The following is a 26,499-nucleotide window of genomic DNA, read 5'->3' as shown; positions in this document are numbered from 1 at the left end:
CCAGCCTCGTTTCTCAATCAAATGGAGCACCGTGGCACAGGTCTTGCATGGAGTTTTCTTAGGTTATTGATGATCCTCACCTTGGATGTTCCCTTAGTGGAGAAGTAGAGGCCGGATCGTCGCAAGAACATGTAGAGCTTCTTCCAGGACTTGCGTCCAGGTTCTTTCACGTGCAAGTAACCCTGAATCTCTGGACAGCTGCTTGAATTCAGGAAGTTCTGAAAAAAAAAAAAGATTAGGTTTCAGCGACAATATAACAGCAACATATTGTTGTGCTTAAAATACTGTATTTTCAGGACTATAAGGCGCACTCAAAAACTCCAATTGACCAGAAATTTTAACGTGCCCTTATAATCCAATGTGATTTATGTACAGTAAAAAATGGACTTGCATACTGGTGTATCATCATAATTGTGCAATTATTGATCAGTCAATTTATATTATTACTCATTACATTTGCATAACAATGGTGGGGATCAGGTCTGGATAGCAAAACTAAGAAACCTGAATCCTAACCACTAGTTTAATAGGGACGTAAATTATGTAGGAAAGGCCAAAAGGTCTTATCTCATTGTTACAATACTTTTAGACACGGTACCAGATAAAAATGTTAAGAGAAATGAGAAAACAAAATGATTAGAAAACGGTGTAAAATGTTGTTTCACTTCTTAAATCAAACCAAGCATTGTCAGTGGCAAACCTTGTTTAATACGTGAGGATGAGTTTACTATTATCTTCAGGATGACCAAATTACTTCCTACTTTCCAACAAAGCCTTTCTCTTCATTTAAATAAGAATCTGATGTGCTTCGTAAAGACTTTGGCAACACAACGCTGAATTTAAGTGGTCCCCAAACTTTTTGTACCAGGGACCGGTTTAATAATAACATCAATAATGTGGTACGTGATCAAAAATAGTGTAATCATGACACAAGACTTAATACCTTTCTCGTCTGTATCGTTAATAGTCATTTTTAGCAATTGTGATTAGTGATATATTTTGACAGATCATTTAATGCATAGGTGTTTATTTGTAGGGCAACCATAGTCCTTACAGTAGTTCTGTGCACCTTAAGTATGAGAACGAATATCACATAAGACAAAATTTTGGGGGTGCGCCTAATAACCTGGTGCGCCTTATAGTGCGAAGAATGGGGGTTATCAGAAAATTGCTTTTTCTATTGCTTGCATGAGTTGCTAAAGCACCAGCAGGCAAATTACCAGATTGCAACGACTCTGCATGGATGTCCATGCATATTTTTAGACAACAGATGTCCTTGTAACAGCCTCTAGGATGAGAGAGGACATTCCTTTTTTTACTAGTTCCATGCCTTTCAGGGATGGGATTTGCGTTTTTGGATTAAAGCAGGGGGTATATAACTTCCGCACGTACAGCATTTGGTGTGCGTGTCGATCTGCACAGAGTCATCTCTCCTTACCTGTAAGAGCTGTGATTGAGGGATTGTGCCATCAGACTCCTGACACCAAGCCACCATCTGCTCTGGAAAAAAGTTCTGTGTGGAAAAAAACAGAGAGGGGGAGGGAGGATAAGTGATGATGCTCGTGAGGGAGAGAGGCACTGAAAACCACTTAGACTATGCACAAGCTATTAGTGGTTACTATTCCCTCTGTAGAATCTATTGTTGTGTGCGACGAATACAAAGACTCGAAGACAAGTGGTTAGGAAGAGAAGCAGATAGAGATATTAGGAGAGAGAGAGAGAGAGAGAGAGAGAGAGAGAGAGAGAGAGAGAGTGGGGGAAAAAAGAGATAGAAGCCACTTGAGCCTCCCAGTAGATGCAGTATGATCTCACCCACTGATGTAATCCCCTTTAGAAAAAGGGCCGCTCTTAGTTTGATTGACAAGCTGCGGCCAGCACTCTGGTGTTTTAGTGTGCTCATTACCACAGAGCTGAGGTCACCTGCTGCCTCTGACACACACCTAAATCACCACGGCAATAATGTCACTGTATAGCTGGCACGTCGCTTCGTTTTGTAGCCCCATGCTGAGTCCACATCAGCGTGTCAGATATAGACAGCATGCCAAGATGGCCCAAATGGATGTGTGTGTATGAAATTTAGGTTTTACAAAATGACTGAATGAGCTTTGTTTAGAAATGTTTTAGGTAAATTCATCCAAAAGATTCCCATATTTTCCAAACTATGAGGTGCACTTAAAACCCCAATTTGGCTGGAAATTTAAAAGTGAGCCTTATAACCTGGTGCACCTTGTACACTGCGGAATACGGAGGATGAGATTAGAAATGCATACAATACTTAGAGGTATGTGTTAACATACAAGGATTTACATAGAAGATTTTACTGTATACTACCGCATTTCAGAAATGATTGATCAAATTGACAAACATCACTGCAAAACATTGTATGATTATGGGATTTTGACCCGGTGACGAGGAGAGCATCAACACTTTACCACTAGACCACTAGTGGTCAGATGACATATGACAAGGCACAAAAACTTAAAAAAATGATCACACTATTTTTACCCACAGTGCCAGGAACACTGATTTGCAAAGTGTCTGATAGGTTAAAAGTTTTATACACTTCTTCAACAATAAAGTTTCGAGAATGGAGAAAACAGAAAGTCTTTCACCAAAATACTATACAATATCTTTTACATACGTATACATACTGAAATGAGAAGTTATAGACACACAGGAGAAGAAGTCAAGTCAAGTCAGGTTCATTTGTATAGCCCTTAATCACAAGGGCTACACAGACCACAGATTATTGCAAACTACAGACTATTATTACACCATCCCCGGATTTATCATTATTTCATAGATTTTATGAAACCTTTAAATATCACACAGTGAAATAAAATGCGCTGAAGAATTAGCTTTTGTCTGGAGAGCAGGTCTGAGATTTTGTTGAATTTTGTCTTTTTTGTTTTGTTTCTGTTTTTATGGCTCTTTGGGTCAAAAAGGTTCCCGACCTCTGTGCCAAGCACTCAGTGGAAAGACTGTTTAACCTACCAGAATGCACTATGCAAATCAGTGTTGCTGGCACTGTGAGTAAAAAGTGTAATAATGTGATAACTTTGAATGCCTTTTTCGGATGTTATCCATACCAATGGTGGTTTAGTAGGTGTTGGCGCTCACACCACCATTACTCGGGTTTGTTCCCCATTTTATATAATGCAGTGTTCATTTTACCTGTGAAAAGTGATGGGTCCCGGGGACTCGCATGCTCAAAAATTTATGGGTCCCAACAGAGATCTATGGTTCCCCAAAATTTAGTGTTATCGAGGTTGACATTGTAAATCGGCGACAAATATAAAATATAAATCTATATATTCATTCAGTTTTAATCATCAAAGTTTATTGGTAATAAAAATCAGTTATCACTTCAAGATTTTTCACTTCATAAAAATATTGTAAGTTACACAAAATAATATTGCTGAAATATTTGTCTATATATTCGTGCAGTTTTAATCATCACAGTTAATTGGTAATACAAAGCAAGTTATCACTTCAGATTTTCCAATTCATATATTCTGCTTGCTGTCCCGCCACAGTTGTAATGCCTTCTCAAGGTCCAATCCATTATCATCCTCCTCATAGCGTAACCAGGAATATAATTGAGTCCATTTTGGCAGAAAAGTCCTTTTCTTGCTAGGAGTATTCTTTTATTTTCCTTCGTCGAATCGTTTGCTTCAACACACGTGTTTTTCTTGCTTCCGCGACCTTCCGAAGAATTTCTCCGCCGTTTTTTCGTGCCGGAATTATTGCCGTTGTTATCACTTTCTGCATTAAGTTTCGACTTATTACTGACACTGAAGAAATTACCAATTTTGTGTAGGTTTTCACCTAATACTAACTTTTTTCTGAGGCATACTTAGTAATCTCGAAACAACGAGATCGCGTTTGCCGAGATCGTCGTGCAGACGAAAACTCGAACCGCGAGACCAAAACAACAATGGCGGATCTGCCTGACGAAAAGTTTGGAGTGCGGTAAATCTTTGTTTAAAAAAATGTAATCAGGTAAAAATGACAATTGACACTATGCGTCCCCGGCAAAAATGATGCGTCTAGGACGCAGGGACGCGGACAAACGAGAACACTGATAATGTGTGATTTTGGCATTGGATCAATTTAACATAAGTGTATATAGGGCCAAATGGTTACACACAAATACACGCAGTAGCTCTAACTGAAGTCTTAATTTAATGTGCCTTATAGTTTGGTGCACCAAGTAGTGTGGAAAACACTGTAAATTCTGTTTGTGCCATAAAACTTTGTCTCACTGAAGGTTTCCTCCCACATTTCAAAAACATGCATTTCAGATTAATTGGCCGGTTCAAATCGTCCCTAGGTGTGAATGACCAAGTGGGTTGTCTGTCTCTGTGAGCCCTGCCACTGGCTGGCAACTAGTTCAGGGTGTCCCCTGCCCACTGCCCAAAAATAGCTGGGATGGGGTCCAGCACCCCTGCAACCCTTCTGAAAATAAGCGGTGCCGATAATGAATGAATGAATACACACACACACCGTAAATTCCAGACTATAGAGCGCACCTGATTAAAGACCGCAACCGGTAAAGAAACCATTTTGTAAATACAAAAGAAGCACCTTAATAAGTGGCATGTGGCCACATTGAAACATGAGATATTTACTAAGAAAGTAGGTACACATAAAGAGTTTTAATAATATGTTACCTTAACCCCTTAACGTTCTGACGGCCCGCCGATGGGCCGCCGGACTTTTAATAAACAAATACATGTCTGTAAGATGTCACCAGTCACTGAAATATGTCATGCCACATATCATTGGAAACCTTAAACTCTTGGGATTCAAGATATGATTCTCAGAGAAACATCACGATTGCCAGAAAACTATAAAGCCAGCGGAACTCACCATTACATCCCCACTGTCATAAACTTCTGTAAATGTCGGTGAAAATGGCTTCATTACATCAAGGACAATCCATAGAATCCAACCAAGTAAAATATTTACTCCAAAACACACGATAATCACGACAGATAAATAGGAATCCGCATAAAAAAAATTCTGCTTTGTTGAACGTTGTTTCTTGTCATCCTTCGTTTCGCCACATTATTTCCATTTACAAATAAACAGACTCGTAAAATTATTCCAAATATGGTAGTTAGCCCTCCCCTTTCGACTGACACCTTTTCTATGATGGGGGTCTGTTCATGCTTTTTTTATTCATGCACAAAGCTCAAAGTTACATTCAACATGCGTCTTACCTGACACATTTATTCCACCTGTCTCTCTCATACCTTTACTGTTTGGGCGCCCCCGGCAGCCATTAGAAAAAATGCATAAATTAGCCGCATCATTGCATTGGCCGCAGGGTTGACAAACGTCGTGGCTTATGATCCAGAATTAACGGTAGTTATATATAAATAAACTTATATTTAGAGGCTAGCTTGGTGCTTCCAATTATTGTTCAACACCAACTTAAAATAAAGCAAAACACAGTCCAAATAGGTTTCTGCAATCATGAAAGTGATTGGCACTGAGTTTTAAACAATTTCTAAATTCTTAACACAGAGGCCAAGCCAAAGGATGAAAAATTGTACAAGCTACTTGTCTAAACACAACATTTTTTAATCTGTTTTGTGCATGTAGAATATGAGTTGGGAAGTTACTCCCAATTGTTTTCATTCATACACATATTTATGGTACTATTAAAATTATGTCAAAGTTACCCTATGCTCAGGTAAAGACAGATCACGGTTCACTTGTTTTCTTAAGCAGAGGCGAGATAGGTCTTTCTCTGAAGTCTGAGCAAATGTGATTCAATTTTTAGAGGACAGTAAGTAGACGAAAATGGCCACCGTGTGAGAAAACTGTTTACTGCTTTAAATATTTTAAGTGAACACGAATCTACTAGACTGCATTTGTTCTTAAAAATAAAAACAGCAAATGAACCTCTAATGTGCAGATCAGTTGCACCAACAGTAGCAAATAAGTTGAAATGTGTGCAAGTGTGTGTCGGGCTGCGCGCTAAAGCGAAGCAGTCACAGAAAGGTCAACACAGGGATGCGAGAGACTCACCAGGGGGTTCCTGAAGAATTCATATTTGGCATAGTTTTTCCTGAAGAGGAATTTGCTGTCGCTGCTCATGGAAGCTTGAACCTGAACCACCAGTTCGTGGTCCTCCAGGCATCTCTCTGCAAATGGGACAGACAGACAGAAAAACGGCCGGTGTGAGTCACAGTGTTATCCTTGTATTGTCCGCTGGGAGCTTTTGAGGCCAGCTACGATTCCAATGCAGTCATAGTCATGTATTATTTATGACGTGGAGAGGTGGATCTGCCCTTGTTCATTCAAACATGATTTGTATTTCTTTGTTGTTAAAAATCTACTTCTGATTTTTGGAAGGCAATAGGATCTTTGCTTTAATTGCTCTTAAGAGTATTCCCAATGAGATTGAATTTTCAATTAGGCACAGAACATTTAGCCTTCCTCCCCGCAATTATGCAAACATGTTGAAAAATATTCTATTCACCGGGGGACAAGATAAATTTAGTCTCTAAGTTGACCCATCTGCTGTATAGCTGTTAAATCATTAAATGAACACAATGCTTGGCAAATCCCATTAATACAAAAGACAGTGACTGTAGAGAACAGCAGCTGCATATCACTCATTTCTGCTTGAAAAAAATTAAAACTTTGGCTTACCCCGTCCATGCCTCTTTTTAGGTAAGCATTTGTGTTCTTCTGTCTGTGTTTTTCGCATTGGTCTGATTTTGTCCGACCAGCTCCCCGTTAGCGTCGAAGCTGCTGAGGGCTTTCCCGTTTTCTTGGCTCCTGGTTGGCGCTTGTTTGGCCGCCGAGCCTGGTGCTAGCGACGGTTTTGCAATGTCCCTCTATTTATTCCCATAGCCGTTGCCTTTTTTTTCTTCTTTTTTTTAAATAGGTTACCGCTTAGCCTGATTTCTCACTGCATGATTTGGTTGGCCAGCCTTGCGTTTGTCCGCCAAGACTTCGGCTGCCTTTTGTTGATCAGTCCCAGCTAGCCTCCCATTGGCTGCTCTGCGTGTATTTTTTTGCCAGTTAGCCCCTCTTTAGCCGCTTGTCCTTTGTTGTACCCTTACTGCGGCCACCTGTGACACGACGCCTAGGCATTCTCTGCCAAAGCTAACAAACCGCTCCGACTTTTTTACTAAGGTGATGGTGGTCATCTGATGATGTCACAAGTCAGAATGACAAAGACGAAAATGATTGGAATATAGCAAAGTATTATAGATTAATTTTATTTAAAAATCATGTCCAATTTCTTTACATTTTGCATGTTAAATAATTTTGGATTATCTTTAACCAATCATATGAGAGCAAGAATACTTTTACCAAGTAACAGCATGAGAAGAAAGGAGGCCCTGTGAAGCAGCAAGGGAGGAAAGTGAATGTGGTGGGGAGGGAACGAAGTGGCAAAAAGATGGCGAGGGGGGAGGGGGTAGCCAAGGAGTTGGGGGAGGGTTTGACGGTGTGGGCATTGCAGGAAGATGATGTCATCTGTTTAGGCTGACTGCCGAGAGCAGAGAGCCTTAAGCAAAGTGTGCCGAGCCCACAGACAAGCGTATATTAAGAGCTCACGTACACCTAACGTGATCACTGTCGTGCACGTATGAGTGCATATTAATATAGAATTAAACGAAGAAATAGATTTCGAGGCATGTGTAGACAAACACACAAGTAAGCTTCAGCAATAATTCTTCACCCAATGTTCTCTACACGTCTTATTGTCAAACACACAAACGGCTGCATGCTAAAAATGAATGTGGCAGTAATCCACCGGTGGAAATGTTTGACCTCCGCTTGTGTGCGGGTGCAAGCGGGGAATTTCCTATGGAGGTTTAAGTGTGGAGCGATTGGACAGCCGCGCTAGGGGCTCGTCTGACAGAGTTTCACGATTGGTTCCCTGCAACGCTGGTATGACGCTTTAGTCCCGGCCTCTCTGCATGCATACCCACCCCCTTTTTTTTTCTCTCTCCGTTGCTCCCTTTTTTTTCTTTCCCTCCCTTCATGGGCTCACCTCACATTCCATTTCTCCAGTGCATTTTTTTTCCAGCAACACAGATGAAGCAGCAATGCACAAAGTGAGCCTTTGACTCTAAAAATACAAGACCAGGAGTGGGAAAGCCTCATGTTGAACAAAGAAGACCCCTAAAACTGGGCGCCAAGTAAACCATCAAAAGAGTATGCTGGATAAGTCATTGTTTCCTTTATTATCTCACTGTATTTGTTATCATTTGGAGAAGGAAGCAGCATTCTTGGGGAGCAGACAAATGTTTAATACTGGTACCACATACTTCTAAAGTACAGAAAGTATGCAAACGTGTGTTGAACTCATCAACACATGCATAATAATATTCTCACCAATACTTATACAAACAAACACAAGTTTCTATCACAGGGGTCCGGAACATATGACTCAGTTTCATCTGGGTCGTAGATAAAATAAGGGCCTAGTAATATTCTCTATGACTTTCTAATCTTAGTGTATGGGAAGCCTGAGAAATACAGTAAACCCTTTGTTTGGTCCAACATATGCAGTAAAAAGTTTCAACTACATTTTACATCTCGCGAGTTTCACCAATAGACCCTGTTTTGGCTGTATGTCTCGATGAAATCCTGTACGTGGAAGCGTAACAAACAATGTATGTTAACTGTTGAAACACCTTAGGATGAAAACCTTCAACAAACTGTAAACAACCGAAAACGCCAGCCAAGCACCCAGAGCGATTTAATTGGGTGAGCGGTTGAGGTGGGCAGATATCTGCACACATAGCGCATCCCCCTAAGTACATCCGTATCCTTCTCGGTTGTAGTGCTTTGTGACATTTTTTACAAAAGAACTCTGCTCGCACCTGGTTTTGAAACCATTATTTATGGCGAAAATTATGGCCAAAATGAGCTTCAACGATCATAAAAAACTGCGAAGAGAGAAACATTTTAAGTGCTATATTTGTTGATATGGGACACGGGCACTGACATTAATATTATTTCATAGATTTTATCAAATCATCAAATGTCAAACAGTGAAATAAAATGTGCTGAATAATTGGCTTTTGTGTGGAGAGCAGGTTTGGTGGTCTTAGTGAATCTTGTCAAAAAATATGGCTCCCATTAAAAAGAAAAATCCAAATATTTTGCTTTTATAGATAGATAGATAGATAGATAGATAGATAGATAGATAGATACTTTATTCATCCCCAAAGGGAAATTCACATTTCCAGCAGCATCCCTGAGCCGAGAACAATCGAAAAACAATCGAAAATAACACGGGAGCTGCTGGAGTGGCTGCCATTCGTGACGGCGCCGGAAGAAACGATTCAATTTGAATCATGTACAAACAAATGGCTCTTTGAGTCTAAAAGGTTCCAGACCCCTGCTCAATAATGTGAAAGCCATTTGATAAAACACTTTTTAATATATAATGTACTTAATGTACTGAAGTACAAGGCCAATCACTTTTAATATTATTTTATAATACTGATTAATGATGTAATTCTTTTGGGTTGCAAAGAAAATGTTCCAAGGCATGTAGTTGAGTGGCAAAAACTGGCAGGGGATGCAATTTTGTTGATAAGTACCATAAAAATGTATTTAAGACATTAAGTCGAAGTAAAGCAATACATTATTTGTAGTAAGTCTGTACCAGAAAACAGACAATTTGAGGTGATATTCTGATTTCAGAAAGAATACTATAGATTATAATCTATAACAATGTTTGTCGTATTCAGATTCAGCGTATGAGAAAGTGGTAGAAAACATGTTCAAAATCTAGACTGAAAACCGAAATAATTTTTTGTTTGTTGCGTGGTGTGATGTATTAGAGTTTAAGGAATTTCTCTTCAATAGACTAAGATACAGATTAACAAATGATGTCCTTACCGATTCCAAAGATCGGATGGTGTTCCACCAGCGTCCAGGCATTGTCATCCACACAGTGGCTCTTGTACACCAGGAGCTGGCACACGTCTCTGGCTGTCATGTCTGCAGGTATCTCCACCACTTTACCGGCCCCATCCTCGCTCCACACTTTAACTATCTGAAAAAAACAAAGGGACCAGGTCACGCTTGTCACCGGCTGGAAAAGTCCCGCTATTAGTAGGACTATCTAAGACGCTTTCCAGCAAAAAAGGAAAGCAGGAACGTTCCAGACTACCTTTTTTGCCTGATCCTTTGTCAAATCCATCTTTCAGTTTTATCCCCAACAAGAGTGTTTTTTAATTCAAAAAATACAAATAAAAATGTAAAAAAATATCAGCAAAGTCCTGGAAACTGGCGCCCGCACACTAGGTTCAGCCCCTTTGTCCACGGCTCAACCAAGCTCCCTCAAACACACGTTCACGGATATGGATGTATACTGGCCTGTGCATGGTTTTCGCCACGTCGAAAGTAAAAAACACCAGAAATTTTCATCACAACACGAGGACATTTTGATCATGCCCTTAAAAACGCCACCCCTGGGAGCGGCGAGCGGGCACGGTTCAAAGCTGTAGGACCGCCCATTGTTGCGCCATTTTGAACCAGCTCAGCACCCAAAGCCACATTTAAACTGGCTGTAATTTTGCCCGAGTGTTTGCTCTGCAGATAACCACGGAGCAGCTGTTTCAAACAACTCCATCTGAACATTTGCACAAAAAGCCCGACACGAACGCATGCAGTAAATATGAGAGCCGAAAGTACTTCAAAACCACAGTGGCGACACGCATTGGGTCAAAGAAAAGGCGTTATATGTTTGCATGGTGATGTGTGTTAAAGTGCGTGTGTGCATACTCGCACACCTACGTACTTCACATCCTGTGCCTAGAGCGGGCGTTCTGCTCGCAAACTCTGCGTGCCTTGCACTGCACACAAGCCAAGCAGGAGCAACTGTTGAAAATGACATGAAGAAAGAAAAGGAGGGAAAAGAGAAACTAAATTCGCTAGAGAATCAGCTAAATGATGGCACTGCAAATCTCAAACGCGCTGGGTGCATAAAAATTTGCAGAAAACACCACAAGCAGCATCACGGCGACACCGACAAAGCTTCTGAACACCAGCAAGGGTGAAAGAAAAAAAAAAACGTCACTGTGCTCCCTTGCCCGTTCCAAAGCCCAGAAGACTCCTTCCCTCTCCTCCTTCAACCCATAAAAATGTGATTTTATTACATGTGACTTTTGGATGAGAAAAGTTTGTGAAACATTGACAGGGGAGGGCAAACTGAAAGCAGTGGGGTCTTGATCGCGGCACTTTGCCAACTGTGCATGCACACACACATCCATACAAACACACAAACATCCAGCAAAAAAGACTGAACACAATGCGAGTCTCTTACCTCCACAGCCTGAAAGAGGCAACAGTCTGGAGAGCAGGATGGCATTTTCACACTGAGACGCTCTCCAGTGACAGAGCGAGGGAAAGCGAGGGAGGTGGGGGGAGGAAAAGAAGTCAGGAAAGAGAGGGAGGGTGGGGGCGAATGGCAGGGAGAACAGAAGAGAGGTAAGAGTGAAGGGGGCAAGCGGGAAGGAAGAGGCGGGAGGAAATGAGAGAGGAAGGACGAGAGAGAGACCCGAGACGACTTGGCCCGGTGAGCTGCGCCGGGACTTGAATAGCGACGCAGAGTCCTGTAAACCGCCGCCACTAACTGCAATATCCATCGGTCCTTTCCCCCGCCCACTTCTCCCCCTTCCTCTTTCACATACGGGATTAACCCAGAGTCTTTTTTTCCTTTCAACCAGTCTGGTCATCTGGGTGGGTTACTTCCAAATCTGCACCATTTTGCCAAATTCAATACTTTCAGCTTCTATTAAAAGAACAGATTTTTATGTTGAATTAGGCACAGTAGTGTCCCCCCACAATCATGCAAATAGGTTGCAAAATTCCACGCGCCAGGACTTAAAATTTAGCCTCAAAGTTAAACCATCTGGCTAGTTTGCTGAAGAGCTCTACCGTCATTGAAAGAACACAACACTTTCAAAATGATGAATCCCATTAACACAGCAGGTGAAGAAAACTGCAAAACTGAGAAAATTTAGTGTACAGCGATTGCATACCACTCATTTCTGCTTCAAGTTGGGCAATTGTTTCATTTAGTTTTTACCGCGCATTTATCAGTTGGTATAATTTTGTTTAGCATCAGTTAGAATTAGGACTGCTGAGGGCTTTCCTGTTTTGTTTGCTCCCGGTTGGTGCTCATTGGCTGCCCACCTGGTGTTGATGGCCGGCTAGCCTGGCATTAGCGCCGGTTTTGCCGTGTCCCATGGTTCATTCCTGTCCGGCTTTGTGTTTATCACCGTAGCAGCTTTTCGTTGTTAGTTCCCGGTTAGCCTGGGTGCTCATCTTGTGGTTTTTTTTTATAGGCTAGCCTGGCATTAGCGCCGGTTTAGCCGTGTCCCTTTGTTTATTTCCGGCCGCCTCTGCATTTTTGGCTGCGTATTTTTTGGTCCGTCAGTATCCCATTTTCATTGCTTAGTCATTTCCCATAAAAACTTCACTTAAAACACTTTTAACGTTGCCGACACGTAAAACAATATGTCAACTGGCATGCAAAGCGTTCTTGTGTTACTCTGATGACGTCACAGCTCAGGATGACAAAAACTACACATACTGTCTTCAAAATGCATCATCTTGGAAAATAGTTGGAAATTACCCTAAAAATATCTAGGGATTGTATGCAAAAAAAAATATTATTTCCTCACATTTTGTATGCTTAAAAATTTGTGATTATCTATATTGACAAACCTCCCCCAAATACACACAAACATATAGGGCTTAATGTACTGAAGTACAAGGCCAATCACTACACACATGCATCACGCACGCTCTGCATGTCAGGTTTTAATTTCCATCTCCTTCAATCTCCCTGATATCCTCACCCCTCTCAACAGCTGTGAGCGAATTATTACACCAGCGATTTTAGCGACCAGAGCAACATCTATAATGTGCACTAGAGTTTCTAAGCGATGGAGTCGACCATTGGGAGCAATACGGACCGAGGGGGGTGAAGCGGGAGGAGGAGAGACGGTTGCTCAGCAAATCTACCCAGCCTGTGGAGAAAGAAAAAAAAACAAAAAACGAGAGAGCGACTACTGAAAGGAGAGCAATGGTGGAATGTTAGTAATGCAATACTGAGTCATAATCAGGCTCATGTGTAGCGTGCAGGCCAACACAGCTGGCCCCTAATGCGCTGTGAATGAGAAGTAAAAGCCGAAACAGCAAATGTAAACCAAAAAGTTAATTTCTTTTAATTCTTCAGCCTCTTGCGGCAGGTCTGCAGCAATCTTGATCAGTGGGATGAATGTTCATGTTAATGTATGCATGCGTGGGAGGGTCATGCATGTTCAAAGCTGAGGGAACAGATTTAAAGTAGACATAAAGCCTGTTTCTAGGGCAGCTCCACGGTTTGCGTTTAACAACCTCCACATTTAGGAGACTTGAAATAGATGTGAATGACAAGACTTTACAAGATGAAATAAAGTCACCAGAGCTACACCATCTTTCCCCAAACACGTATGCAGACACAAACATAATGAGCATATAGCGTTGAAGGATAAAAGACACCTGCAGGCATGAAAACAAAAGAATATATAACAGTATGCACAGGGGTCAACGGTCAAACTGAGTAATCTGCACTAGGGTCAGGACTGCTGACCAAAAAGCTTTATGGGCCCCTAAACCTATCAGGCTATTTGCAAACACACACATATACGTAGTTAAGCGGTTGTTCTAAAGCGCAGCACATCTCGTCCACAGTGACAATAAAAGTACAGCTTGTAAAAGAAATCTCAATTCAGTTGCAGCCGAGGAAGGAGGAGGAGGCGGGGGTCTTAATCTGCAGATGAAATCTTTTACGTAACATAAGAGCACAATGATGGATTCTCTCCTCTCTGCACGGCAATAGAAAATCTACAAAAGCATTATTATTAGAAGGGGACTGTCAGATGACTGAGCGTTAGTCGCTGCCCTGAGGTTTATTTCCAATATACTAGAATTCCAATGCCTACAATCATTGGCTCAAGAAGAACTCAATGTTGAGCATCCTAATTCTTTTGTCTTATTAAATTACAGCACACAGTGACAAAGTCTGTTCTGATCACAAAGAACGGCTCAGCATTAGCTAATCTGCAAGGCTTGGACATTGGTTCTGAAGGGAATGGGTTTGAGACTGACCATGAGCAAAAACGTATGACAGAAATTTCTAGTTTGGCACTCTCCACTCTCCTAGTGCACTTTTACCCAAAGTCTCTTCTTGCATGTAATTCGAAAATTGCATCCAAATTGCAATACAGAAGCTCCTCTACTTACGACCATTCGAGTTACGAAAAAAGGTAAATTTTCTTCAGGATGTCGAAAAATATCCGGATATTGCTGTAAGTTAGATTTTGTATTGTGTGCACCTTTTCCGAGTACAGGACATCACTGTATGCTTCTGGTGGCGCTGTGAGAGGTCAACCAGCATCCAACCGGAAGAAGAAATCCGCTTACTCTTCCTCCTTCGTGTGTAAATATTCTATACTGTATCTCCAGCGCACTAAGAATTTTGACATCTTTATTGTTCAATATTTCGTGTATCCATTCAATATGGTTGGTGTAAAGTGTAAAGCGGCGTGGATAAGAAAGTGGATAAGAAAGAAAGCTTGAATCGGTTGAGAAAATGGTTGGATTGTTTTTTTTTTCATCCACTCTCTACCACGGAGGACCTCTTGAAGCCCATCTTCCAAAAGTAAGTTAAACTCAACTTTATTCGTCTTTATAGAGCATATTATTTTATTAAATGTTTATTTTTTTAGTACACAACAATACAGGTTACTCATACAAGCCGGAAACATACTTAAATAAACCTTTAACATACAAAATATAGCACTGAGGCAACTTCCGAACAAATTTAACTTACGAACGATCGTCCAGAACAGAGTCTGTACTGATCTGAAAAATCGCAATCAATTTATTTCTCAAAATCGTGCAGCCCTAGTCAGTGTTCATTTTACCTCTGAAAAGTGATGGGTCCCGGGGACTCGCATGATCAAAAATCTATGGGTCCCAACAGAGATCTATGGGTCCCCAAAATGTAGTGTTATCGAGGTTGAAATTGTAAATCGGTGAGAAATATATACGGTAATATAAATCTATACATTCATTCAGTTTTAATCATCACAGTTTATTGGTAATACAAATCAGTTATCTCTTCAAGATTTTTCAGTTCACAACAATATTGTAAATTATACAAAATAATATTGATGAAATAATTATATAAATCTATATTTTCATTCAGTTTTAATCATCACAATTAATTGGTAATACAAAGCAGTTATCGCTTTTCAGTTCACAATATTGTACATTATACAAAATACTGAAAATACTGCCATCCACTTAACTATCTTTAGCAGTGAAAGCATGGCCAAGTCTTCTTTTTGATGTCGTATCCGTACATACTTGCATCTCTCTTCCTGCAGCAACAGAATTTCCATAGCTAATTTGTGGTTTTCATTGTCATTGTGCCAATCCAATGTGCTTTTCTGAAAGTTCGTATTGCAAAATGATTTATGCAATCCAGTTGTTTTGTCATGCTGGGTACACGCATCACAGAACATGTACCCTCCATTATCATCCTCCTCATAGCGTAACCAGGAATATAATTTAGTCCATTTTGGCAGAAAAGTCCTTTTCTTGCTAGGAGTATTCTTTTATTTTCCTTCGTCGAATCGTTCGCTTCAACGCACGTGTTTTCCTTGCCTTCGCGATCTTCTGGAGAATTTCTCCGTTTTTTCGTGCCGGAATTATTGCCGTTGTTATCATTTTCTGCATTATGTTTCGATTTATTACTGACACTGAAGAAATTACCAATTTTGTGTTGATGTTCACGTTAACTCGACGACAAGCACCACAACAAAGACGTAATCTCGAAGCAACAAGATCTCGTTGGCCGAGATCGGCAAGGAGACGAAAACTCGAACCGCGAGACCAAAACAACAATGGCGGATTTGCCTGACGAAAAGTTTGGAGTGCGGTAAATCTTTCTTAAAAAAATAATAATCGGGTAATAATGACAATTTTGTGTCAAAAACGTTGCGTCCCGGGGACGCATGTTGATTCGACATTATGCGTCCCCAGTAAAAATGATGTGTCTAGGACGCAGGGACGCGGTCAAACGCGAACACTGGCCCTAGTTTATACTTCCTGTTGAACAATTTATCCCAAATTGAATTACATTTTTATAGTTTTATGGTACTTAAACTGGCATTAAACCACTCGCTCAAAAAAAACTTTGTGAAAGTTAATTGCATCAACGGCAATTAGTGGGCGGCAGTAGCTCAGGAGGTAGAGCGCTCGTCTTGGGATCAAGGGATCCCAGTTCGAATCCCGGCTCGTCCGTGTTGCATGTCAAAGTGTCCTTGGGTAAGACACTGAACCCTTGATACCCCCAATAAGCAGGTTAGCGCCTTACATGGCTGCAAGGCCGCTATTAGGAAATGTGGAGCACATTGTAAAGCGCTTTGGGAAGACATTGACTTGAAAAGCGCTATATAAATGCAGATTATTTCATTTCATTAACGGCGACAAAACTAAATCACTCAGTAGACTTGAACAAAGTAACTTCAATTATTTTATATTGCAAGCTCACAAAAGAGAAATAAACTCAGGCTTCCGTTAAGGCAATTAAAAGGAGCTTAAAAGGCATTCGCAAACAGAATTGTTTTCTTTTTCAATAAGGCATACAACATGTAGTTTTCTTCTAGTAAATTATTCAAATATGTTGCAAAATATTCCAAGCGCCGGGAGACTCAAGAAATTTAGTCTCAAAGTTGACCGATCTGTTTTGTCGGAGTTGAGTGCTTAGAACTGCAAAAGCTGCGTGCCTTCCTCGTTTGCCTTTGCCTCCTTAAAGGTAAGCGATTGTGGCTTTTCATTTGTGTTTTTGTCTGTGCGTCTCAGGTTTGGTAGAATTCTGTCCAGCAAGCTCACTATTAGTGACGGAGCTGTCGAGGGCTTTCCCGTTTTGTTTGCTCCAAGTTAGCGCTCGTTGGATTCTCACCGTGTGTTGTTTGACTAGCTAACCTGGCAAAGTGCCAGTTTTGCTGTGTCCTATGGTTTATTCCAAGCTAGCTTCGCATTCTTTTGTCGTAACCACTTTTCGTTGTTGTTACCCGGTTAGCTTAGCTGCTCACTGCGTGATTTTTGGTTGCCCAGCATCGCGTTTATTTGCTGAGGCTGCGGCTGCATTTCTTTGATCAGTCACACTTAGCCCCCCATTGGCTCTCCATGTGTTAATTTTGCCAGTTAGCCCCTTTTTTTGCTGTCCTCCTTTTGTTGTACCATTAACTCGTCCAGCTGCGACACAAAGCTTAAGAATTATCCACAAAAACTTTGCTTAAATCACTCATACCCTCTTCGATTAAGCAACACGTAAAAAATATGGCAAATGTTGTTAGGGTGCTAGTGTTACTCCGATTATGTCACAGCTCAGGACGACACAAGAAGAGACATGAGGTCTTCTAAATGCATTATCCTGGAAAATAATTGGACCACAGTAAATAAATGTATAGAGATTTCATGCAAAAAACATGTACTATATGCTCACATTTTGCATGTTTAAGAATTTAGGAATACATTTAAGAGGGTTTTGAACTTGTTAGCTTTGTTGTTTTTCTAAATGTTTTGGGGATTTTAAAGAACAGCAACAGTAATTGTGGCAAAATCCTCCTTGGTTGGATACTGTGCTCTATGCATTGGTAGGTTTTATCCTGGGTGCCAAGGTTGCAACCACACCTCATTGTGCTCGTCAGGAGCAAGCACTTCCCTTCTCAAACACGCCACCAAACTCTTTCATGTCTGCTACTTGTTGGGTTTCAAAGCAGACTGAGTTAATTAGCGATGCAGACAGTCTTAACTCAATTTCACGTCGCCGGAGGGTCGAACAAAGCTAGGGTTTGTCTCACCTTGCCATGAACTGTCACTCACTCTGCACAAAGGCATCAAAATGTCCGGTATACAGATGGATGCGCAACGCTTTCCATTTTACCAATACAGGGAGTGCAGAATTATTAGGCAAGTTGTATTTTTGAGGATTAATTTTATTATTGAACAACAACCATGTTCTTAATGAACCCAAAAGTCTCATTAATATCAAAGCTGAATATTTTGGAAGTTGGAGTGGGGCTTTTTTAGTTTTAGCTATTTTAGGAGGATATCTGTGTGTGCAGGTGACTATTACTGTGCATAATTATTAGGCAACTTAACAAAAAACAAATGTATACCCATTTCAATTATTTATTTTCATCAGGGAAACCAATATAACAGCTCAACATTCACAAATATACATTTCTGACATTCAAAAACAAAACAAAAACAAATCAGTGACCAATATAGCCACTTTTCTTTGCAAGGACACTCAAAAGCCTGCCATCCATGGATTCTGTCAGTGCTTTGATCTGTTCACGATCAACATTGCGTGCAGCAGCAACCACAGCCTCCCAGACACTGTTCAGAGAGGTGTACTGTTTTCCCTCCTTGTAAATCTCACATTTGATGAGGGACCACAGGTTCTCTATGGGGTTCAGATCAGGTGAACAAGGAGGCCATGTCATTAGTTTTTCTTCTTTTAGACCCTTTCTTGCCAGCCACGCTGTGGAGTACTTGGATGCGTGTGATGGAGCGTTGTCCTGCATGAAAATCATGTTTTTCTTGAAGGATGCGGACTTCTTCCTGTACCACTGCTTGAAGAAGGTGTCTTCCAGAAACTGGCAGTAGGACTGGGAGTTGAGCTTGAGTCCATCCTCAACCCGAAAAGGCCCCACAAGCTCATCTTTGATGATACCAGCCCATACCAGTACCCCACCTCCACCTTGCTGGCATCTGAGGCGGACTGGAGCTCTCTGCCCTTTACCGATACAGCCATGGGCCCATCCATCTGGCCCATCAAGACTCACTCTCATTTCATCAGTCCATAAAACCTTAGAAAAATCCGTCTTGAGATTTTTCTTGGCCCAGTCTTGACGTTTCAGCTTGTGTGTCTTGTTCAGTGGTGGTCGTTTTTCAGCCTTTCTTACCTTGGCCATGTCTCTGAGTATTGCACACCTTGTGCTTTTGGGCACTCCAGTGATGTTGCAGCTCTGAAATATGGCAAAACTGGTGGCAAGTGGCATCTTGGCAGCTGTACGCTTGACTTTTCTCAGTTCACGGGCAGTTATTTTGCGCCTTGGTTTTTCTACACGCTTCTTGCGACCCTGTTGACTATTTTGAATGTAACGCTTGATTGTTCGATGATCACGCTTCAGAAGCTTGGCAATTTTAAGAGTGCTGCATCCCTCTGCAAGATATCTCACTATTTTTGACTTTTCAGAGCCTGTCAAGTCCCTCTTCTGACCCATTTTGCCAAAGGAAAGGAAGTTGCCTAATAATTATGCACACCTGATATAGGGTGTTGATGTCATTAGACCACACCCCTTCTCATTACAGAGATGCACATCACCTGATATGCTTAATTGGTAGTAGGCTTTCGAGCCTATACAGCTTGGAGTAAGACAACATGCATAAAGAGGATGATGTGGTCAAAATACTCATGTGCCTAATAATTCTGCACTCCCTGTACAGGTCGATGTTCATCTAATGTAGCATTGTTTTAATCAGTGTTTAAAAAATCTCGGTGCAGCTTCAGTTTAATTTCTAAATGATTGTCATTACGGTCACAAGGGAGCCTTAAGTTGAAAATATGATGTTCTTCAAATCAATGTAGAGGAGATAGTAGGGGTAAATAAATTTAGCCTTAATTTAGTGGTCATTGCATTCTTTTTATTATTGTATTTGTATATTTTTCAGTTGTTGAGGTTTTTTTGATAAGATTTAGCTCGTTTTTCCCCTCCCATGCAAAATTCGACAAGCTTTTAAAATTAGTGAAATGATCTGCCAGTGGAACACATGTTTTAACACTAGTATTTAAAACGGCTGTTTAAATATCTATCTATCTATCTATCTACCTTGGTCATATCCCTCAAGAGGGGTGACCGACAGCAAGACAAACACATACAATAACTAGGAAAATACAAAGGGAAAAAAAAGCAAAAAAACACACACACAAAATGTTTTGGACCATGGCTAACCCACTTGCCCAAACACCCAAACAAGTTAGGCACCTCGGCACCTAAGTTGGTCATGCTTCGCCCCTCCAGATGAAACGGGACATCAGAAAGCCGCCTGTTTAAATAAAATAAGGAAAATAATGTGAACATTTAAGTTGGACAGTTTTCTGTGTCAGGCCAAATAAGGTATCACAGCATACTGGTGTGCTGTCTCATACTGTTTTTGTTGTTGCTTTTTACTAAGATGTTCGGCATTTCAAAATAGTAACTAGAATGTTAACGGAGAGGGCAATAGAAACTTATTACATTGGAAATAGAATCAAGTTATTGTAAAAACAGACAAGAACAAATACTAAATAAATAATAAAAAAGATCAACTTCAACTGCCAAATGCAAAAAAATGGAGATTACAAAATGTTTCAGTCTAGCCCAAATAGTGTTTCTTTCCTGACCCCATTAATACCCCAAAGATTACATTTTATTTGTGAGCAGGCCTAAACTTGACCGACTGATTTAGAGAGATTGTGGCAAGTTGTCATTGTCCATAAACCTCAGGGACCTGGCCGAGAATTACCCATTACCAAACTCCCTTAAAGACACAAATTCGCTGACTATCGGCAGTTAAACTCAATTCCCACTTGCAGCAAATTACCTTGATCCGCATTAGAATCGACTGTGACGCATCTCTAACAATAGAGCTTACACATCCAACGTAATTATAAGCTTATGGTGTAGAACAGACTCTCTCTGCAATCATTGCACGCACACAACACACACACACACAAACAAGCTCGTGCACCTGATCTGATTGCAGTAGGTCAGCAGACCTTTGCGTGCAGGGGATCATCAGCTGACCGTGGACAAAAGCTGGGGAAGAAGTCCTCGCCGCAAGGAGAAAATGACTCAGCATTCAGATGCCGTGACATTGTCGCAATATATATGGACGTTTCTCTCTTTTGTAGTCCGGTGGGCTTTATACAAGAAAAAAAATATAATCCTATGCGCCTTATAATGAGAAAAAATTGAAATATGGTGACTTGAAAGTGCAAGCATGATAATATATTGTGCAATACCAGCATACACGTTTGAGTGTTGTTAAAATCAATTTTTGTGTAGCAAATCAGCCAACCTTTCACCTCCTATTCACTTGCTTAACAATAGCAGTGAATTATATTTCATTTCCTGCAAGACAAAAGAAATTAACTCCAATTTGTCAAGCAGAGGGGGAACACTTTCAGGTAGGCTACAACTTAAATTCCACTGAGGCAAATTAAAAACACTGGGTTTAATCCAAACTGCTCTACTGTCCCCTGAGATATACAACACACTTCCCAGTGGTAATGATTTAGTGTGAACAGAACTGCTTGCAAATAAAAGCATGAATTAGTTACTGTCTGCAGCCTAATGTTGAGGTTTAACAATCCTGCCTTTTCGAGACTCATGAAAATCCCATCAAGCCGAAGCCCAAAACGGATATTTATTATGGATCGCTGCCATAATTTGAGCAATAGTTCAGGTGGATCGAACCAATCAGAGCCAACACGCAAGATTGTATGACAATGAAGTTAATTTCCAATACTTACACAAGTTGTCACGTTATGTTGTTCACAGTGGGATGATCATAATACAGGCAAGACAAATCCATTTATGTTATTAGCAAAGATGTGGACCATAAACCTGTCATGTCACGCATAGACTCGTGTATACTTATAGTATAATAACATAAGCTGTTAATAAGAGCTGTGTATCCCGGTGAGAAAGGCCGAAGATTAGTGAAGAATGTCAAGATTCTGGCAGAACAGCTGGAGGGAGCAACCGTGTGAGAGATACTGTACTGTGATTTAAAGGAAATATGCTAAGGTAAATGTGTCTGCAGAACAACGCACTAAGATTGTCATGATTAACATGTACTTGAAACATGCATAACACCAAAACTTTCCTCTGCTTTAGATTTGACCTAGATCAACACAAACTTCTTGGCTTCATGAACATATTATACAACATCTTATGCCAGCAGAACCACTAACATCTGAAATTGTCAATGTGACACAGTTTTCTTGCAATTTAGTGATTTGATCAGTGACAGATTATATTTAAAAGCTGGATGTGGTTCGTTTTTAGTATTAGCTATGATTAGAAGACACATGATGGTTCCAGGGAAGGAGGCCAGTGTGGAGGACAGCACTCTGATTCAACCACACAAACCACCCATGATGAACAAGTGGGTTACCACGTCTCTGCTTGAACTGGATTTACACTATGTTTGGCATATCAAATTTGTGAGAAAAATTGTTTCATTTCCTTGACAAAAAAAATAAATAAATATTGTGAAGACAAACAATTTTCATCACATGAAGAATTAGACGGGACTTAAGGCACTTTAGAAAAACAACAACAACTGAGAATAAATTAGTATTTGTTATGTTCACCTAAACTTTGAGTTCTTTTTTGAATTAAAAAAAGTGTTATACACAAAAAAAAAGGTATTCTCAAAAAATAAGGTGACTTTTTTTTTCTGTGCGCCCCCGTACCAAACGACCCACAGCCGGGACGTTGGGGACCACCGCACTGATATAAGAGCAAAAATAGAAGGGAACTTTAATCCAGAAGATGAATATTACATGATCCAATCTAACAAATTAACCTCAAAAAAACCACTGCAATCTCAACACGAATCTGAATTATAATGGCTTTTTTTCAGTGCAGAAGACAGCCACTGAATGAACTCAACTCAACAAAATGAAACTGGGGAAAAGTCGCACAACAGGCCCTTTGTGCAGAGTGCAAGGTTGCTCGCTGACTGCATATCTCGTGAGATGATGTCAAGGAAATAGAATGAACGATACAGAACACTCACGAAAACCTGAGTATTTTTTATCATTCAGGGAGGGCATCCTGAAAAGGACAGAAAATTCCTACGTTCTTCCAGGGGAAGGAAGGGCAAGGCTAAGACACACACGGGCGTGCTTCCACACTCTCATAATGCAGCGCCAAAAGCCATTTTGAAAGCGTGTGAACCGGAAACAGATGCCTGTCCTGCCGGGGCGGGTAGATGGATTAACTAAGTTCAGAGGCAGCAAAACCTGCAGACGTTCCCAGCCATGCTGTGGAAGTCTGCGTCCGGTTTCCAGCATCCTGGAGACATTGCTCACCTCCTTCCACGACAAAACATGCCAGTCACTATCCGTGTGTGAGCGTGTGGTGTTTTTGATAATGTCACTTCCTCTGTACTCACAAAAAGACGAATAGTTTAAGATAACCTGGGGTAACCTGCCGTGGGAGGGAAGGCTGGGAACATGCAAAATCAACACGAGCTGCTCTGACCTGCGCAAAACAGGCCCGTCAGCTGTTCTCACCAACTCAGTGCGTGCACACAGGCGCATGCATTCAGATGACTGTGATACAATAAAAAAACAAAATCAAGTGCAGGAACATAACAGATATGTGTGGATTATGAAGTTTTAGCGCCGTACATGTAAAAAAAATAATCAGAGACATATACCATATTTTCTGAACTACAATGTGTACCCAAAAACCCCATATTTGCCGTTAAATTGAACATGCGCCTTATAATCTGGTGTGCTTTATATACAAAGAAAATTGAAAACGTGTTGCTAAAATTGACCAATCATTGATTAATCGATATATCGCTGACCACGATTGCATAATACGATTGGAACAGGGATCTGGTCACTGATCAATCACTACACAATTACGGTACTTTTTGTGCGACGCTAGCCCTGACTGTTGTTTTAATCCCATGTGCCAAACAGTCTAATGTACCTTATATAGGAAAAATAAATCAATAAAGACTACTTATAATCCGATGCGGAAAATACGGGATATGGGAGTAGGATAACTTTTGAACTTGTGAAGTGGCTTGAGAACACCTACGTGTTGGGCAGAAGCTTCGATTGGGCTAAGGATTGGTGAGCCGCTTGGACTGCAGAGTTCAGGGAATGGGTTGGGGATGGCAGGCAGCGAAGCTGGACGCAGATGCTGCTCCTCCCGCAGGCACCTGCAGGGGGAGACACAAGCACATGTACACTTATTGTCTCAGTCTTCAGTGACCAGTGAAACCATTTTGAAGAAAAAGCTAAGTCATGGAATGCTCATTACATTTAATTACCGTTCAGGTCCTGAAACTAAATGCAAATTTTTGAAATGACTAAACCCCGTTTCTGACCTACTTTGAGATTATTTTAAATCTTTATATACATGTGTGTTAGATCAGCAAGGCTCACTAAAGATTTGACTCTGTCAATAGGATTTAAATCAAAGCGTAAAAAGGTTGCATAGAAATGTATGCAAATAAAGCTTCCCATTAACTGGTTGGAATCCAATCAATGAACTTTTTTGGAAAAAACAAACAAAAACAAACAAAAAAACTCCCAAACACATTTGTTTGTGGTGTCTTTAAAAAGTTAAATGTAGAATATTTTCTTCATTAAGTATGTGTTAACATTATCAAAATGAGTTCAAACAGCCTTTATAATTTACTTTTAGCACGGATGTTCCGGAACTAGCAACACAATGGGAAGAAGGAATAAGGGAGGGGCAAGGAGGGGTGGAAAGGCATTTCATGCTCGTTCCCAGGTTTTTTGTTATTGTAGCGTGAAAATGCTAAAAGTAAGAAAAGACATGTTTCAAATACAGTTCAAATGCCAACCCAAACCCCCCAAAAGATGTAAAAAAAACTAATCCTATTAGTACTTGAGGAATGAGATGACAGCGGCTGCGATCACGACTTTAAGCCAGAAGATGGCAGTAGAAAGTAGCAAAGTTTCAAGTTGCGTTTACCACATTTGAAACAAACCCAATTTAAAAAGATAGAAATCAACAACTCTATAATAATATAAAACCTGTAATCAAGAGTAAACAGGGTTCGTACACTTTTTTCATGGCCAAATTTAGGCACTTTTTTATAAACATTTGAAGCCAATGTCTCAATTTCTACAGTACCATTAAAATAAACCCGGTGTGATTCATGTCTTTTGCAGATCTACAAATATAGCTGCGATTTACATATGCAATTTTTAATCTTGTGTCTGCATGTTTCAAGACAGATTATATTTAGAGCTGGAGTAAATCTTGAATACCGCAAAATTCGGACAAATAGACGCAACTTTTTTCACAAGCTTTCAAACCTGCGGTGTATCCAATGAATATGTCTGTCGGGTAAAACGCAAGTTTAAATTAACTTTGCGCTTTATGCATGAATAAAACTCGCAAGAACCGACCTTCATCATGGAAAAGGCGTCTATCGAAAGGGGAGCGCTTTAGGATTTCAAGCACCCATACAAACCTTGTATTTAAATCAATAGTTTTTTTAACAAGGATTTTTTTGACCAACAGAAGGTAATAATAAACATTGTCCCTTTAAGTGCAACTCACTTATTACTGATTGATTGATCTATTTTCATATTTGTTTTTAAGTTTGTCATTTTTAGATCTTATTTTGCATTGAATCCGAATTAAAAAGATATTTTAGAACAATTGAATGTTTTATCAGCACTTTATGGTAGGAAAATCCCGTTTGGCTCAACATCACCCAGACCCTAGCTCCATCAGCCCCAAACACATTTGAGTTTGAGACCTCTGGTTGAGAAGATGCCTATGTTGAATGACGAATGCATAGGGGGATTGTTGTGCTTCACTACCTGACGGCCTGGATGTGCATGGGCTGAGACTGCCGCAGTCTCTCCCTGGCGGGCACGGAAGGTGGAGTGTGACGTCGGACGGATGGCCCTTGCCTGACGAAAGGAACGTGCATCAAGTGATGGTGAGGAACGTGGCCGTTGTTGAGAATGAGCGCCGTGTCAGCCGGCGTAGAGTAAATGTTCTCGACGGAGGAGTTCATTTCGTTGACAAGCTTCTCCAGGTCCACATCGTCATCTGTGGGAGGAGGTAGCGGGGCAAAGAAGTGTGAGTTGGACAACACCAGCTGTTATCCATTCATTCATACGACGATTCTTAAGGATAAAAGGTGAAAATGAGCCTCTCAGCTAACAGAAACAGAAACCACTTTCATCAGGCCAAAGGGATGTCCAAATCAGATGGACGGAAATCTCTGTCAGTAAACGGGAATTTTGAAGAGGCATAAAAATAAAATGTCCTTAAGATAAAATTTTCCAACAAAACATGAACATTAAATGAAAGAAGCTGCTAGTGGTAGCTGCTTATGATGTGCAACAACAAAAAAGCAGGGACGAGCAAGATGTCACTCTACACCAGGGGTCCGCAACCTATGACACGCGTGCCAACAGTGGCACGCGAGGGGTTAACCAGTGGCACGCGAGCGCACGGCAAATTAATAATGATTATATTTTAAAAATGTGCATTTTTATCTGTAATGTAGACATTTTCAGTTGCGCGTGTCATGGTTGCCATGGCGTCCAATTGGCCGCGACCGTGTGTGTGTGTGTGTGTGTGTGTGTCACGGTTGCCA

The 26,499-nt window shown here is 40.7% G+C and overlaps 1 protein-coding gene across 2 annotated transcripts in view; it reads right to left on the bottom strand.

Moving 5' to 3' along the window:
- Positions 1 to 26,499, bottom strand: part of LOC148371056 (growth factor receptor-bound protein 10-like) — an 80,363-nt gene that overhangs the window by 29,086 nt on the left and 24,778 nt on the right. For both annotated transcript variants that reach the window (XM_088328930.1, XM_088328931.1), the window contains 6 exons: positions 25,712 to 25,946; positions 23,946 to 24,069; positions 9,883 to 10,039; positions 6,040 to 6,155; positions 1,439 to 1,513; positions 81 to 218 (listed from right to left, as the gene is read on the bottom strand). In XM_088328930.1, coding sequence (XP_088185056.1) covers positions 81 to 218; positions 1,439 to 1,513; positions 6,040 to 6,155; positions 9,883 to 10,039; positions 23,946 to 24,069; positions 25,712 to 25,946 — 845 coding nt within the window. The remainder of the gene's footprint in view (positions 1 to 80; positions 219 to 1,438; positions 1,514 to 6,039; positions 6,156 to 9,882; positions 10,040 to 23,945; positions 24,070 to 25,711; positions 25,947 to 26,499) is intronic.

This window comes from Urocampus carinirostris, chromosome 2 (genome assembly GCF_059441175.1).
Source record: "Urocampus carinirostris isolate Australia breed hairy pipefish chromosome 2, RoL_Ucar_1.0, whole genome shotgun sequence".
Classification (NCBI taxonomy): Eukaryota; Metazoa; Chordata; class Actinopteri; order Syngnathiformes; family Syngnathidae; genus Urocampus; species Urocampus carinirostris.
This window is presented reverse-complemented; position numbering and strand designations above follow the sequence as displayed.